Source organism: Pithys albifrons, chromosome 18 (assembly GCF_047495875.1).
Source record: "Pithys albifrons albifrons isolate INPA30051 chromosome 18, PitAlb_v1, whole genome shotgun sequence".
Classification (NCBI taxonomy): domain Eukaryota; kingdom Metazoa; phylum Chordata; class Aves; order Passeriformes; family Thamnophilidae; genus Pithys; species Pithys albifrons.
In genome coordinates this window covers 2,087,046-2,103,289 of record NC_092475.1, presented here as the reverse complement: position 1 = coordinate 2,103,289, position 16,244 = coordinate 2,087,046, and the positions used below count along the sequence as shown (strand labels likewise).

Sequence of the window (16,244 nt, the reverse complement as noted above, 5' to 3'; positions counted from 1 at the left end):
AAATTTTCCTAAATTTATACTGACTCTTAAGCAATTAGCTGCAGAATGAGGTAACTGAGTTTGGGGACAAGGGAAACCAATAATGCACAACTGCAAAATTAACACACAATGATGACCTCCCTTAGGTAGGGCTTGGATGTGAACCTTACCCAAAACTGGTCAGTTATACCATGTGAGGCTCTACCAGCAGCTGGACCAGCTGATCATTGTAGGTTCCTCCTACAAGAATTATTCCATTCTAGTCAAAAAGAATGAAACCACCCACCACTCCTGGTCCCTGGAGAAGTTGTTCACAAAGCAGTCAATGCCAGAAAACAATTCTTTTCATCTAATAGCTCTACTTGGACCTGTGCTTGATTTGGTCTGTGATGTTTGGATTTGGGAAAGATCATGAAATAGATTTCAGATATGCACTGATAAATATTCACAATTTGGAGAAAAAACAAGCTCGTTCTGGCATCTGTGTGCCCAGAAATTGCCAATTCAAATTAAAGCAATCTACAGATCAAAGAGATGGCACAGACAGGGAAACACATACTGTATTGCTGAGCAGCTTTATTTTCTTCCTTCCTCCTTTCTGCCCATCTATTAACTTCTTCTCATACTGAAGGGAAAGTGTGGACAGATGATGTGCCTGTGAAGATTAAAAGAAAATAAGAAATGTAAAAAAAATGCTTTTCAAAGTTATTGGCCATTTAATGTAGATATTTCCAGCAGTAAAGTTTGTTAACTCAGTTTGAGACAACATTCAAGAAAGTGAAACAAGTCAAATTATTGCAACAGAGCCCAGACACATACCTGTTTCCAGAAGGTAATAATTTACTGGACAACTCAGAAAGAGACCAAACCAGAGGAAATTAAAGACAAAGTTGGTGTTGAGGGTACAGATTCCTGATCAAGCAAAGCTGGACTCACAGCAGACTGTACCAGGGCAGTCTGGGAGTGCACACAGACCTGTGTGTGACTCGTGGCTCAGACACCCCTTCACTTTCCTGCCTGGAAGTCCTTTTGTTGTGAAGAAAACCTGTATCAGGCTTTTGGGGTGCTGAGAAAGGAAGACTAAGCAGTGTTAAAGAAAATATCAGGGCAGGTGGGATGAGAGTAGCAGAAACACTTGTGGCTCAACAAGCTCTTCAGCATCTCCCATTCCCAGCAATAAATGGCTCTTAAACAAGAGGAGTGGAAATGCTTAAAAGCACAGGGTCCAATATTAGATCAGGCCAGTTATCAACCACCTTAAACACAATCACTTAAGGAAGAGAAGAAGCTGTGGGACAGCCCCACATTGCCAGCTGGTCTCTACACACCTGCTGGGAAAGAAGGAATGTGGAATGAGTTACTTCTTTGCCCTCACCTGACAAAAGAATTCGATGTGACTCTCAGTTCATTTGTCTTCACTCATGAGAGGAACCAGTGAAACAAAACAGTGCCCCTAAATTCATTCCACTCTGACTTCCAAATAAGGCTATTCAGATCACAAAGGTTCAGAGTCAAGTTAAATTAACTACAACTAAACACCAGCTCTAAAACGAACAACCCTCTTGGCCAACAATTCCAGATGTGTCAGTTTGTGGAGTCTGTTGCTGTCCCCAGAAACACAACCCTCAGTGCACTCCTAACACTGCAAGGACACCAAATTCCAGACAAACCTGACCATGATTTAAGTGCACATTTAAACATATTTTATTTAAGCATCATGAAAGGGAATGAAGAATTGGAATATAAGCAGCAAGTCAACTATTTATGATACCTTCAGTAAGTCAGAAAAATGATCAAAACCATCTTTTACTCCTGTGCTATGCAAAGGCACCACCTTGAGTGGGATGATCCAGCAGAAATAAATTTTCCAAGACAAGTTTCCATGAGGCATGTCTGATAAGGAAATCTGATTATGGAGAACTGTCATTTATTTAAATTGATTAAGAGACTATTTCTTGTATTTTTTTTCTTGGATTTTGATTTTTTGAGATGACAAAGACTTTTCTTCTTTTTCACCCCAGGCAAACCATTTCAGGATGACAGCAGCTAAATTCCCATTACTTAGGGAACAAGGACACAGTGTAACCTTGATAAAAAAAAAGATGGTAACACAGCCCTATGCTGGATGGTGAAGAAATACAGGAGATCACACCAAGGCCATCCTCAGCCCAAACCCACACTCAGTGCATCAGTGGACTCAGAGTAAAAGCTGCCTCCCCAGAGCCCCTGCATGACCCAGGACTGCACCAGATGGCTGGGGCCAGGTCACCCATTTGGGAGCAGCACAGGATGACCCCAGAGTTCTGCACAAGGCTCAGAGGAGCAGGAACACCAGGCACAGAGAGCAGACAGGAGCTGACTGCCTGCCAAGCCATCGGGTCTATCAGCTTGTCTGGCTCAGGCTCTGCCAAGTGTGCAGCTGTGTTAGCAGGACACTGTAGCTGAGTTATTAACTCCATGGGAATGTGCCAGGCTTTCCAAAGAATAAGTTTTGGTGTCTCTGCCATGGCAGCCCCTGGGTGGTGGAGACCATTTCCCACTTGGTTGCACGCAAGTCAAATATTTATTATCCTTTTATATTTTCTCTCTTCTGTACATGTCTCCATGTCCCTTAGGCCTTCTCAAATATTCCCCAGGTATTTCCACACCTCCACATTTTCTTGTAGGCATTCCTCCCCTAAGCAAAGTACTTGGGTATGCTGCAATAGGCATTCCTGGAGTCCATGCACTAGTCTGCAAGCCAGCAGGAAAATATTCCTCTGGTGGCAGCCAGGTATGGGAGCCACCCCTCCAAGAACTGCAAACAGGGATTTTGGAAAGCCTCATCACTGATGCATAAAAAATACCTATCCAAGAGGAAAGAAAATGAACAGCACAGAAGCAGCTTTGTTGATCTCAGTGGGATAGTGGATTTTTGATTCAGGTAAAACATTCCACAAGTCTGCAATATTCATTCTCTGAGGAGAATCAAAGATTTTTTAAATTCAATATTTGGTCTCACACAGAGGACAAACTGTGTATTTAACAACCTCTCCTCTGAGAGCTCTTTCCTTCCCAGAGAGTGTGAATAACTTCCAGGAACAACCAGGTCAGCAGCCTTGCAGCACAGTACAAGCAAGGCATCAATGTGGCAAGGAAACCCTTTGATTAATTTATACCAGAACTTGCAGTTACCAGTGCTGAGTACAGTGACTTTCTCCTGAGAGAGGGTTGAGCTGGAACTCTTAAGACCAAACCCATTTAGCTTTAGAGCCTGTGATTTTTACTTACAAACATCAATGCCATTACCTTTTCCTCTCCTGACAAGTCATTTTCCTCCTCTGCATCTTCACTGCTCTTCTCACTGCGCTCCAAGGCATCCAGGAGCCCAACAAACTGTCTTCTGGGTGAGGCAAACTCTTGCTCATACTCCACACACAGGCTGGATGTTCCATCTCCCCTTACTGGCATCAACAGCAGAACACAGATGACAAATTAAAATTCCACTTTATCTCTGGCATTTTCTTTGACTGAGTGATACCTCCCAGTGATGCAAAGCAGTCCACAGAGGGGTGTTGGTGGATTAAATAATCTCCCTTTTTTTGAAAAATTGCACTGTGTCACTTCATAAGAAGAGTGCTTTGATAAATCACTTCCAAAATTGCTCAAGCATTTGTTACTGCAGCCTGGTGGATTCCTTTCAAACTCTTCCTGAAGTCATGGTCATATTTAACCTCAAAATGGCTTTGGATCAATGGGGAAAAGTCTTACTGCAGCAGCTGTCTGTGTTTAATTACTTTACCTTTATGCATTTTGCCAAAACTGAGGTTTTGTTTTTAAGAGATTTTGGTATGAAACATGATTTATTATTTTTAAACAGAACAAGTTTTTTTACAGCCTACAATTCTTACAGTATCAGTACCTGTAAGACACCATCACCAAGGTCCCAACAACACATATTCTCACTAATCAGGATCCAGGAATGTTTCCTTTTAAATACAAAGATTTAGAGCTGCAAGTCGTGTTAAATTAGAATCAGTTTGATAGTTCTATGAGGCATTTTCTTAAAAAAGTACTTCCACTACTCTGTGAAATTACTTCAACACACAATTACTAAGCAAAGTTACTCTCCTCCACCTGCAGTCTCACATTCCAGCCCACCCTTAGAGATGGATCTACCAGGCAAGTGGATGGAAGGTAAACTGGTTCAGCAAAGCTCATCTCCCACTTTGCAGTTGCTCTAGAGATGGACTCAAATCAAAGGAAGGAGCAAAATTGTAAAACTGGAAATTGAGGTGAGGGAAAGTGGCAAACAACGTAATTCTTGTCAGTGACAACCAGCAGTCAACACTGGCTTAGATTTAATGTGGAATCACCCTCAGACTCCCTCATAACTAGTTTTGAACCACAGCTTTAAACACAACTTCACAGTTCTGTTCCAAAGCAGGAAGCAATCTAGAGTGCTGAAAGGAGATGCTGACATGAGAAATGCTTTATTCTGCACCATTAGCTAACCACAAAATTTAAAACAGTTTTGTTCCAATGTCCTTTTTATGTTTTCTGAGCCAGATTACTGAGTGAAAGTCATTTATAGAACAGGAGGGAAGAAGAACAGATGGAAGTCAGTGCTAGACAGAAAAACAGACTTCCAGTTTTTATTTTCAAAGCTACCTGTGATATTTCACCAAACTCCTCCTGTTCTGTGGGACACTCTCTCAAGCTCCATCTGCCTCTTTGCTCTGTAGTCGCAACCTGTTTCCTCCACTTTCTAATGCTTAACTATGTCCCTTCTGATCAGATGTTTACATCAGTCTTTGAGCTCTTCTTGCTGTCTCTCCCATTTCAGTTTCTAGTCTCTTGATCCTCCTTTTCTGGTTCAGCTCTGTGCTGGTTTAAAGGTAAACCAGCAGGAGAAATGAACCCAGCTCAGGAGAGATTACAAATCAGAGTTACAATTTACAAAAAAGATTATAATAAATGCAGTGATACGGAGAAAAATTGGGTTCAACCCACAAAAACAGACATATAACCCAGTACGATGGGACAAGAATAGAACAGTGTTCCTCAGCCCCTGTGCTGAGAGCCACAAGGACCCCTGAGTGCAAAGGAAAAGGAAAAGAAACCTGTTGGTGAGGATGATGGTCACAGTCCTGTTGAGAGTGGCAGTCCCAGTCCTGTTGGGGTTCTGGTCCTCCTCTGGATCCCACGAGTGGTACCCGAAGTACCCAAATCCGAATTTCATATGTGCTCAGGTTCAGGTGGGAATGCCAAGTACCTCCCAGCCAGGCAAGGAATTTCTCAATGGGTAATTTAACTCTGAGTCATGGGATGTTTTTGGAATCTTTGATGGTCCAGGTTGTTACAACTGCCTACTGTGCCAGTTCCTAATGGCCAATGAGCAGACATGACAACTCAGGCTGGGGGTGAAGGTGCTGATGCCTCCCCACAGGGGAGTTATCACACCTGAGTGATGGGTGTGAAGACAGAAACATTTCCCTGTCCCACAGGGTTCTCTAACACCCAGCTTGCAGCCTGAGGGGTCAGGTGTGCCCTGGGCAGCTGCTGCAAACGATCCATTATTGACAGTTCATCAGAAATGACACAGAGGGTGCACAAGACACAGTTTTGGTTACACCCACATAGTGATAACCTGGTCCTGACCCCCATAACGAGGACAAGCTCAAAACAAACAGGTGTATCTGCAAGGACCCAAACCTACCTTCCCTTTTCCTCTTCAAACTGGGGACATGATCATCCAAGTTTTTGGCTTTTTTCATGGGGAGGATCTGCTCAGAGGAAGTAGATGGTGTTGCATCGCTGTCACTGAGAGAACCAGAGTGGCCACGAGGGCCCTGGGGCAGGGGTGGGGGCATCTGCAAGCAGTTGGCAAAGTGTTACAATGGGCAAAAGCCACTTTTCCACTCTACTCCCTTTGCAACCAAAAATTTCACCAACCCAAAGACATCTCCTTCCCCCCAAAAGCCCTCTGGATTTATGGGCTTTTGAAAAATGGATCAAACAGCTTGGAAGTGAGACAGAAGAAGTGCAGTAAGCAGGCTCAGCCCTAAGTGAGCTGGTACCAGAAAAAGGATCATGACCTTCTAAAGAACCATCACTTCTAAATGTTATCCCAGCAACAACATCTTCTGGCAAAGCACATCAGACTGTGATTCTCACTTACCATGAAATTCTTACTAATAGTCAGAGAAGATCAAGTCATGCAGTATCACCCATCTGTAACTTATTAGTTTGAACAACTAGTGAGTTGTATTTGGCTAAAGCATCTTCCAGGAACTCAGCCAAGTCTGTATGTGAAATTTTAAGTGTTTATTTTAATCTTAACCTCTGTTTTGGGAACCAATTCCCTATTCTGGCTTCCAGCCTGTTTCTTGCTATAACTTTCTCCAGTCAATTAGAAAGTCTTATTACACTATTACTTTTTACATCAAGGAACTATCACAGACAACATTGGCTTCTTAATGCTAAGAGAGAAGCTGCACTTGTAAAGATGAGCCAGTGATGAACTGCAATAACAACAGATGGTTTGTCTTACTCTTTAGACTAGTCAGCTTCAATTTAAATTTAAGGGCATGACTGATTCTTCCACACACATGCCCCCTCTTGGAGGTAGAAAGCTCTTGGATGCCAACATTGGTTCCACCCAATAAAAGCCATGTTTATTTAGGAGGAACTGGAAGAGGAAGTTATTTTTGTGATCTAACCTAATGAGTTGCCCAGCATAACAACAACATCCTGTCCCAGCTGACTCCTGGAGAAAGATGAGGCATTTCTTCTTTCCCGTAAACCTTCCAATGCTTAGAAGTGACAAGTGGGTACATGTAAGTCTTGTGAGAAGTGACAAGTTGGACTCAGTGATCTTTATGGGTCCCTTCCAATTTGAAGCCATCTGTGATTTGAGATCATCTCCAATGGCTTAGCATTCCCAGTTTTCAACACTATTTAGGAAATCTGCTGGATGCTCTGAGGGGTTTTTAAAGACACTTACAGTTTCTTGAGCAACACGGAAGAAGAGGGAGACACTTCTGATTGCGTGCCCAAAGTTTTCATAAACATTCACGTAGGGACGGACCCACAAAGGCAGTTTGTTTCTCACACTACCACCTGTGAACCTGGGTGGGATTGGAAAACAGGAGAATTATTTGCCAGGTTGGGCTAAATTAATTAAATAAACTCTAGATCAGTGTTCAAAGGGACAAGGGAGGAGAAACAAGACAACAAAGGTTTGAAACAGTGCAGTAAATACAATGGTGTGATGTCTTCACTCAGGAGAAAAGGGCTTTGTTGATACCACACACCAATACCCATGCTGGAATATGAAGTTGTTGATGCTGTTGATGACCCATCCCTGGAAGTGCCCAAGGCCAGGTTGGAAAGGGCTTGGAGCAACCTGGTCTAGTGGAAGGTGTCCCTGCCCATGGTAGGGGGCTGGAACAAGCTGAACTTTAAGATCTCTTCCAACCCAATCCATTGTGGGATTCTGTGATGTTTGAGTGTCCTGGAGCCCAGGCTCACCTCTGGTCACACAGGAAGATGGCACCGTAGTCCTGGCGGTGCCTGATGACGCGGCCGATCGCCTGGTTGACGGCGCGCGACGCCTGCTGGCTGTACCACTCCCGACCAGACAGGTACTGTGAGAGGGGGGAGCAGGGGTTAACATCATCTACCAGGTAAGACACATTCTCCAGGCTGTACAGCCACTATTTCTTTCTAAAGAAATAGAAAAGTATCAAACAAGATGTGCTGACAAATCTCAAAGCAACGAGGAAAACCAAATCCTCGAATATCACACCTGACTTATAGAGCACAGAAAATTCAAGTAGGACCATCCACCTCGAGGGGCTATTTCATACAAGGTGCACTGACAGCCTTGGCAGTACAGAACTCACCATATATTTAAGACTTAGTAGCTATCCTGCAGAACAATAAATTAAATTATAATACCATTCATTCTCATGCCTGAAGCAACAGAAAAAGAAACCCAAACCAAACCACAAAAACCCCAACACACACTACCACACCCCCAAAGCAGCAATCTCCAGGCCAGTCAGCACAGGCAATTCTTCTGCCCACGCCCTCTGGACAAAACAAATCCCTCATAAAGTGAGCTGGATAATATGCTTACAAAGACTTTGCATTAAACTTTAATTCCACCATTTTTTAAAGCCTATATATTGGTCTGAGACTGCCATTGGAGACAGAACTTGAAACCTGTAATACTATTAAAAACCCAAGGTGACTGCATTTGTGACAAACTCTCAAGGCTGTCTGACTTCCTGATATCCATGGTTCCAAGAGGCTGGAAGAAAAAAAATCCAAAACCCCACAGGGACAAGAGGGAAAACAACAACACAAAAAACCAGCCAACAGTGCAAAGCTGCCCAGTCTTACCTTTGCACCTCCAGCACTTTTCCTCATTTCATCCAGAAACTGCATCTTCAGAACTACTCTGGGCTCCATACAAGGTGGAAAGGGAAGCCCAGTAATGATGACTCCTCGTCCATTGTTGTCTGCAAAGTCCAAACCTTCACTGGCCTGAAGAGACAGAATTTTCCATTATTGACAGGGTTTGAAGTGACATTTCAGAACAATTCAGCAGTTATTGGCCTTTCTTCTAAATTCAATTAATTCCCTGGCCAAGTGCAGTTTATGAATATATTATGAATAGCTTCAACTATATTTTTTGCTTTTATTACCAAGACTTTAAAAGTGGCTTTTTCCTCCAGAAGACCCCAACAAAGCACAGCTCAGGCAACACTGTTAATGCCCATCTTATTGCCAGACAAGTGGAACAGCTGTACTGTCAGTCACCACCTCTGTTTAAATCTTCCATACCCTGAGTTGTTGACAAGATATGATAAGAACACAGCAAACCTTCTCTGACAGTAAAAATTAATGGAATCATTTCAAAGCAATAAGGGAGAGGTACCAGGAATCTGCTCTGAATTCACCAGACTACAGTGCCATGCCCACCAGCTGTGCTGTGACATCTCATCAAGTCACTGTCACTCGTGTCCCCTGTACATGCTCACAGTGCTGGCAAAGCACTTTGTGAAATGAACAATCAGATTATTGAACAGACTGAAAAATAGAGAAAAAAAGCTGGTCTGTTTTGCATCAATTCCCAATTTCAGCTAAGAGAGCTGTGTCTTTTCCTCACTGACCCAACAGCCTCTTTGGAGACTGGGAACAAAGGTCCAAAACAAGTTGGATCTTCTCTTGGTACACAACAAGCAGCAGCAAAAAGGCTCTAAGAGTAATTTCTGATTTTACAAATATTTCCACTGAAAAACATAAGTCAATTTATCAGCACTGGAAAATGAAAGGCCATCAAATGTTTCCAGAGAATATGAAGATTAATGTGTTTTAAAGCCAAGCAACACATTTGGTTTTCAGCACTGTTGTTTTAACATGTTTGATTACAGTTGTTCTCATCTAATGTGTAAAGCTTTTGGTGAGCAGCCAACATGAAATATAAATATGATGCTCAACCACGTCCAAGAATCAAAGTTGTGTCCCTTTAACAGGAACAGGAATAAGGCAGATGTAAACACAACCTATTTTTGGAAAAGCTTCAGGGCACTTGGTTTTATCCCCACATATAATTATAGTCAAATAACAGAAATGTATTGAATTGCAGAATGATGTTTTTTTCTGTCAACTATACAAGCTGATCTCAGATGAAAACAAAGCTCAGTTACTTTACCTTCCCCCGACACACTGCCAAAAATGCAGCTCCACTGGAGTTAGGACAGACAATTTTATCATAGTAGGCATCAATCACCTAAAATATAAACAGGTTTAAGTAAGAGCAGGAATGGTATTATCCTGCACCAGCTAAACTTGACTTGTACACTAAGATCTCAAATGTTATCAGTTGGGCTTAGTATAATTGTGTTTACTTTCAACTAATTGCAAATGTGAGGAGACATTTTCTTAGCCAAACCTTTACACCACTGTGAAACCCAGACCACACCTGGGTAAACATAAAAGATTAATGTCAGATATTTCTGATAAGAAACTAAAACATGGACTGTCCTGTGTTTTGGCAGATCCTTAAGTAAAATAGGCAAACCAGGAAAGCAATTAATGGATATTTTTTACTCCAAGAAGGAAACAGAAGGGCTATAAATAAACAGGATGACACTGCACAATTCCTCAGCACTGAAAGCATGATGAGCTGGGAGGAAAAGTCCTGCAGAACATTAACAAATGCTGACTAGTGGAGTGACAGCTTTCCACCAGCTGGATTACTCAGCACATGTGTATTTTAGCTGCTGTTACATCACCAGATTAAAATGAAGACTGTGCTCTGCACCACCAGCCAAGAGAGGACAGGAAGGATACACAGGAGAACTACACTTCACAGAAGCACTCAGAGAGGTTTTATTTTATCCTAGAAACACTCCTTAGGGAAGGTATTTAAACATACAAACAGAGTCAGGAAACAATAAAAGTATGTCATGCAAATAACCTCTGAAAAGCTCCCTTTGTTCCTGGGTTCCACAAACATTGGCTTCACTTCTTCTATTCTTTTGGCAAAATCGTGCTCCTGTTAAACAAGGAACAGACCAGGAATGTCATGTGACAGTGAGCACACACCACAGGAACAGAAATGCTCAGGAGTGGTCACTGCTTCCCCACCACAGCCTGTTCCTCTCCCACCAAACACAGGAAGAGATGGAAGCAGAAACCTGCAACCCTCACAGTGGTTCTTTGCAGTTGGGGCAACTCAGACATCAGGCACGTGGACACTCAAGTTATGGGCACAGAATTTTAAGAAGTTCCACTTGCAATGGTTACAATTAAAGATAAAAGTGAAATGCTCATATTGGAATTTTTTTCCCCCAAGGGTTGAAACACTCAGACCAATTCTAATTAGGAGGTTTAATGAAGAGAAGGCTGGAGGAATTAAATGAAGCATGAGCTCAGATGATACAGTGTATTAAGATTCTTTTGGGTTTGGTTTCTACAGCACCACACTTCAGTGTACTGTGATCAAAATAAACAAGCCTGACCTGGGCTTTTACCTTCCAGATTTTATAACTTACTTGTTAACCAAGAATCTTTAACAGAATCCCAGAATGGCTGGGGTTGGAAGGGACCTTAAAGATCATCTACATTCCAATCCCCTGCCATGAGTACAGAAACTTGCACTGGAAGGTTTTTAATCTCCTTGGTTAAATAGCATAACTACAACCTGCCTGATGTGTGTAAGCAAACCACCTGATACAGGCAGAGCAATAACATACTCTCCAATATTGCAGGCTCTTATCCATGACAGGATATGATGGGAAGAAGACCAACAGCCCATGTGGCACAACTCTCACAAGGTTACCTGCAACAAGACAGACAAGGGCGTAGCTGAGGACATTTCCATCCTGGGATGGAGAACAGACTGCAGAGGAAAAACTCTGTATTGTGTATTAGAAGTCATTTCACTTCTTAAAATCATTTTAATAATCTTGTCAAGGTATAAACTTTAATACAGAAGCCTAACTAGCTCTCTGAAGTGTAGTGTTAAAAGGATGAAAGATACTCTGAGCTACACCAACCCCTGCAGATGAAAGGGATACAACATCCCCTGCCACATTTTCCCTTAGGATAATGGGATTTATGTTTAGATCCTTTTCTCCACTCCTTGTCCCTGCAGTCCACACACTCAAAGCAATGGATGAGGTACCATCAAACTGCTTTTGAGCTTTCTAGACAAATCTAGTCTAGTAAACACCAGTCTACTAGTGTGACTCTAGTCAAGTCTAGTTAACACTTTACCAAAAAAACACTAATCTGTGAAGGCATTTTCCTCATTTCACCTTTTAGGGCAGACTGAACACCTTGGAGCACTCTCCTCCATTTCCTTCAAACACTTCTAGAATAAGCAGATTCATTTCAATCATGTCAGCCAAGCTACACAAATGCTCTTCTTTTATTATTTGCTATCATAACAATTTTTGGATGTTATTACATTTGTAAAACATTACCTAAACAACAAATGCTGGCTTCAGGCAGGCTTGACACTGTGCCTTTAAAATATGGTAAGAAATTGCAGTGACTTCTCGTGATTCTTAATTGCTCTGCAAATGATGCCTGAGCAAATCATCTCCAGCCACTGATTTTCTAGTTCGTGTCTGTCTTGGTTTGAGATGAGCAACTGCCAACCCCCCCAAGCACAGAGAGAAAAGCCTCCCTCCTAACACCAGGGAAAGGGAGGAAAAGAGAGGGGAAAGAAAAAAAAACACTTCAAACTGCATTTATACTAAATCTACATATATTTTTCACAGAAAGAAAGAGACAATTAGAAGAGAGTACAAATATACACTCACACAAGTCTGCAACGACAAGTTCCCCACCTCAACTTCTTAACGAACACACAAATTCTACTGTCCTAACTACACATTACTTAAGAAGAAGCTTATTCCCCAGGGAGACAAACCCAAGCAGAAAGGAGAGACCCAGAACAACACATTTTACTTTCCTGAGGTACCCTGTGAGCCAGTGGTGGGCCTGGTCCTCTCCATCCCCCCTGGGACAGCATCGTGCGTCCTCCCAAGAGGAGGCTGAGAAGCGACTGCCTTAACCACTCCCACACTGGTTCCTACTGCCCTGGAGATGATGCCATAATGTGGGATGGAATACAAAATTACTGGCTAGAAGAGGTCAGCTGTTGGCTCAGCCCAGCTCAGGTCAGCTGACAGCTTCGGCCTAGTCCAAACTTCAGAGCCCAAATCTAGGCCCACCTGGGTGAACCCATAACAGTGTCACTTCCTGACTGTGTTTAGGAACCACATTTTTGACCCAAAAATGAAGTTCTGACTTGGAAATATGAAGCCAGGGACTCAAAGTCATGTTTTTGTGCTATCACAGCAGCAAAGAGCAGCACACAAACCCAGACAGCACTCAGGGCTGCACTGTGACCATTCACCTTTCCCTTATTGTGTCTTCTTTAGTATTGTTCTTTCTAATTTCTAAAAATTGTGGGTAACAACTCATTTCTGAAATCCACACACTTCACTTACCAACTGTTTTCCCCAGAGAAGATAAATAACTCTCTGAAAACCTACAAAGAAGAAAAATCAAGTCACATCACTGCAGTTCCTTTTCTGTGTTTTTCATACACAGACTACATTTGATAATCATCTAAAATAGTATATCCAGATGCTCCACTGCTCTCCTTCCTGTGGCAGGAGAACATGCCAAGAACAAAAATTAGTAACACCTTAACTATATTTTACTAATATTATGAAATGCTCTCACTACTAAGCACAGAACATCTAAATTTCAATACTTTCCAAATGAACAAGTAGAAATGGGAAGTCATACGAGTTCTATGACTAACACTGACGAAATGCAAGTGAGAATTCTGCCAGAAAATACAATGCTGTCAAGCCTGACTAGTGCTAAAACTATTTAAATAATTATTGATGAATGAGGTGTGGTGCTGCTTCAGGGCAAAAAGGGTGAAATTTGGTTGCTATGTTCACTATTACTCATAGTAAACTCCTTTAGCTTCGACTGAAAAGCCTTGCTCTCCAATGAACAATATTTATGTTCTTTCAGCCCTGACTGAAAACTCACCTGTTCTCTCATGTCTTTATGTTTTTTTCTTTTTAGTGCCCTGTAGTCCCATGTACTGTTTTCCCAGAAAAGTTTTTTATGCAGGGAAAAAACCTAACACAGATATTTTTTGTAGGACCTACAAATTCCAGTATCACCATAAAGATGTTGTCAAAACACAGTGAATGCTGTGAATTCCCTGCCTTCAAAAACACCCATGTTCCAGGCTTGGGAGGGTGCAATCCCCCATATTCCTTCTTTGAAGGACAGAATCATTAACAAAAATAAACTGAAATGACACATTAAGCTCCTGAAAAAGACAAATACAGCCTGAGATTTTATAGACTACAACTTCTCTGTAAAAATCCATTCCTGCTGTTGAGCTCCCTTCCCTTCTGTGGAACATCAGGCCTTCTTTGCTGGCAGAGGCAAAATGATGGAAGACCAGAGAAAGGCAAGAAAAATTATGATGCAAGGCTTGACAAATATTTGGGTGTGTTTTCCTTAAGGCAGAAAGACAGAGATGAAAGAGAGGCTGGTCACGGTGAGAAGTTATAAATATAAAAATAGTTGTTGCAAAGGCCAGTCATGTTTCAAGCCAATTAAGCCTTCAGCTAAGAAATTAAGGATGGGGTTCATGTCCCACCCCTGTAAGGGGCAGGGTTGTGGGTGGAGTTCCAAGCTGAGGTTGGCCAGGGCCACTAAGGACTGGCAGTGCCCTGACATGTGATCCATTCCAGCCCGCCAGGGCTCAGTTTTGAGGAGCAGAAGTTAAAGGGTGCTGTTCTTCAGCACAGTGTTCACACAAGAAAAGCATTACAGTGATCCTTTACTGCACCAGCACCCTCCTGTAAGCAGAACCCAGAATTTCAGAGCAGAATTCCACACAGAATCATAGAATTGATTGGGTTGGAAAAGACCTCCGAGATCATCCAGTCCAACCCTTGGTCCAACTCCAGTCCCTTTACCAGATCATGGCACTCAGTGCCACGGCCAAGCTCAGGTTAAAACCCTCCAGGGATGGGGAATCCACCCCCTCTCTGGGCAGCCCATTCCAATGCCTGAGCACTCTCTCTGCAAAGGATTTTTTTCTGATCTCCAACTTCAATTTCCCCTGGCAGAGCTTGAACCCCCTTGTCCTATTGCTGAGTGCCTGGGAGAAGAGACCAATCCCCACCTGGCCAGAAATTCCCTTCAGGTAGTTCTAGACAGTGCTGAGGTGGAAGGTCATTACCTGTTTTCATAGGTAGAAGAAAGTTCAGTTCCATCAGGTCCCTTGGGGATGATCCCAACCCAGAGCTGGTGTTCGTCGATGACATGAGGATTCTCCAGGCAAACAGGAAAAGGGCTGAAGAACCACAAAGGGAAGATCCCAGTCATATCCACTGCATGATTCCCTACAGGCTGCCAGTTCCAACACCACAGAATGGTTTGGGTTGGCAGGGACCTTAAAACTCATCTCATTCCACCCCCTGCCATGGGCAGGAACAGCTTCCACCAGCCCAGGTTGCTCCAAGCCCTGTCCAACCTGGCCTTGGACACTTCCAGAGATGGGACAGCCACAGCTTCTCTGGGCAAACAGAACACTCAAAAATCCTGAAATAAAACCTAAACCCATGAGGGCAGACTGTGCATTGTCAGGAATGGCACTATTCCCACATCCAGGTACTTACATCTGCATTTCCATTGTAAATGATGAGAGTGGGGACAGAGTCCCACTGGTGAGGATGATTGTCCTGACTCCCTGTTGAGCCAGCTCATGCATGCTGTACCCAGGGCTGAAACACCAATAGCTCAAAGTCTTTCCTGTATCAAATAAAGAGAAAACACTAAGAAGAAAGTCTAGGTGGAAAAAATTAGCATATGGTACATCACACGTGAACTCCTGAAAGAAAAACGTGCAGCACCTGTAGGTAAAATTCCAGATGTATGGTGTGTTCTGCTTTGGTCCTTCCCAGATTTAATTATTATTCATTAAAAGGTCATTGCTCCCTCGTAAGATAATAAGAAAATATCTCCAACCCTGCACTTGCTTGAAAAAAGAACCTTTTCTCCATGAGGAATTTCCAATGGTTATAAAACTTCCATCTAAACTTAACACAGTTAACTCCAAAACCTTTCAAGTTCTACTCAAATCTGTTGTGGGATGTGGATATACAGAGTGTGTGACACTGAAAATCTGGCATGCTGTGAGTTATCAACAGGAGGAATATAAAGAAACATGGATAAATCACATCAATCATTGCTTAGTTTATAGTTGTAGCACTGTTGGGCTTGCTGAAAACTCATCAGCTCCTCAGAGACACAGAAATGAGGGAATGAAACAAACACTCATGTGAAGAACCACAGCAGCCAAATAAAGGATGAGAGTTCATTTCTGGTTCCATTTTGCATGATTAGTTTCAATAGAAAAAAAATACATCCCACATCCAAGTATCATGTGCATGTTTTCTAAAGTTACACACTTTGCTCAAAGACTTTATTTGAAAAAAAAAAAAAGATGTTTTCAGGAAATCCCCACTGATCTCTGCCCAGTGAGTCACTGCTTAAAATTACAAGAGAACATCTATTCTTAGCTGAAGTTTTATTCTTCCATCTCATTTGGGCAAGAAGAAACCTAGAAGAAACACATTCCAAAATTTAGCAAACTTTGCAACTCTTTAATTCACACTAAGAGTTGATGCAGATTAGTTTGGATCTGTGTGTGGACA

General features: G+C 42.4%; 1 protein-coding gene across 5 annotated transcripts in view; it reads right to left on the bottom strand.

Annotated features, from left to right (window-relative positions):
• The window catches only part of RTEL1 (regulator of telomere elongation helicase 1), a 54,297-nt gene that overhangs the window by 19,027 nt on the left and 19,026 nt on the right, over positions 1 to 16,244 (bottom strand). For all 5 annotated transcript variants that reach the window (XM_071572681.1, XM_071572683.1, XM_071572684.1 and 2 more), the window contains exons 17-28: positions 15,207 to 15,339; positions 14,768 to 14,881; positions 12,996 to 13,036; positions 11,229 to 11,314; positions 10,451 to 10,528; positions 9,683 to 9,760; positions 8,368 to 8,511; positions 7,492 to 7,607; positions 6,965 to 7,088; positions 5,678 to 5,831; positions 3,268 to 3,422; positions 539 to 634 (exon numbers count right to left, since the gene is read on the bottom strand). In XM_071572681.1, coding sequence (XP_071428782.1) covers positions 539 to 634; positions 3,268 to 3,422; positions 5,678 to 5,831; positions 6,965 to 7,088; positions 7,492 to 7,607; positions 8,368 to 8,511; positions 9,683 to 9,760; positions 10,451 to 10,528; positions 11,229 to 11,314; positions 12,996 to 13,036; positions 14,768 to 14,881; positions 15,207 to 15,339 — 1,319 coding nt within the window. The remainder of the gene's footprint in view (positions 1 to 538; positions 635 to 3,267; positions 3,423 to 5,677; positions 5,832 to 6,964; positions 7,089 to 7,491; positions 7,608 to 8,367; positions 8,512 to 9,682; positions 9,761 to 10,450; positions 10,529 to 11,228; positions 11,315 to 12,995; positions 13,037 to 14,767; positions 14,882 to 15,206; positions 15,340 to 16,244) is intronic.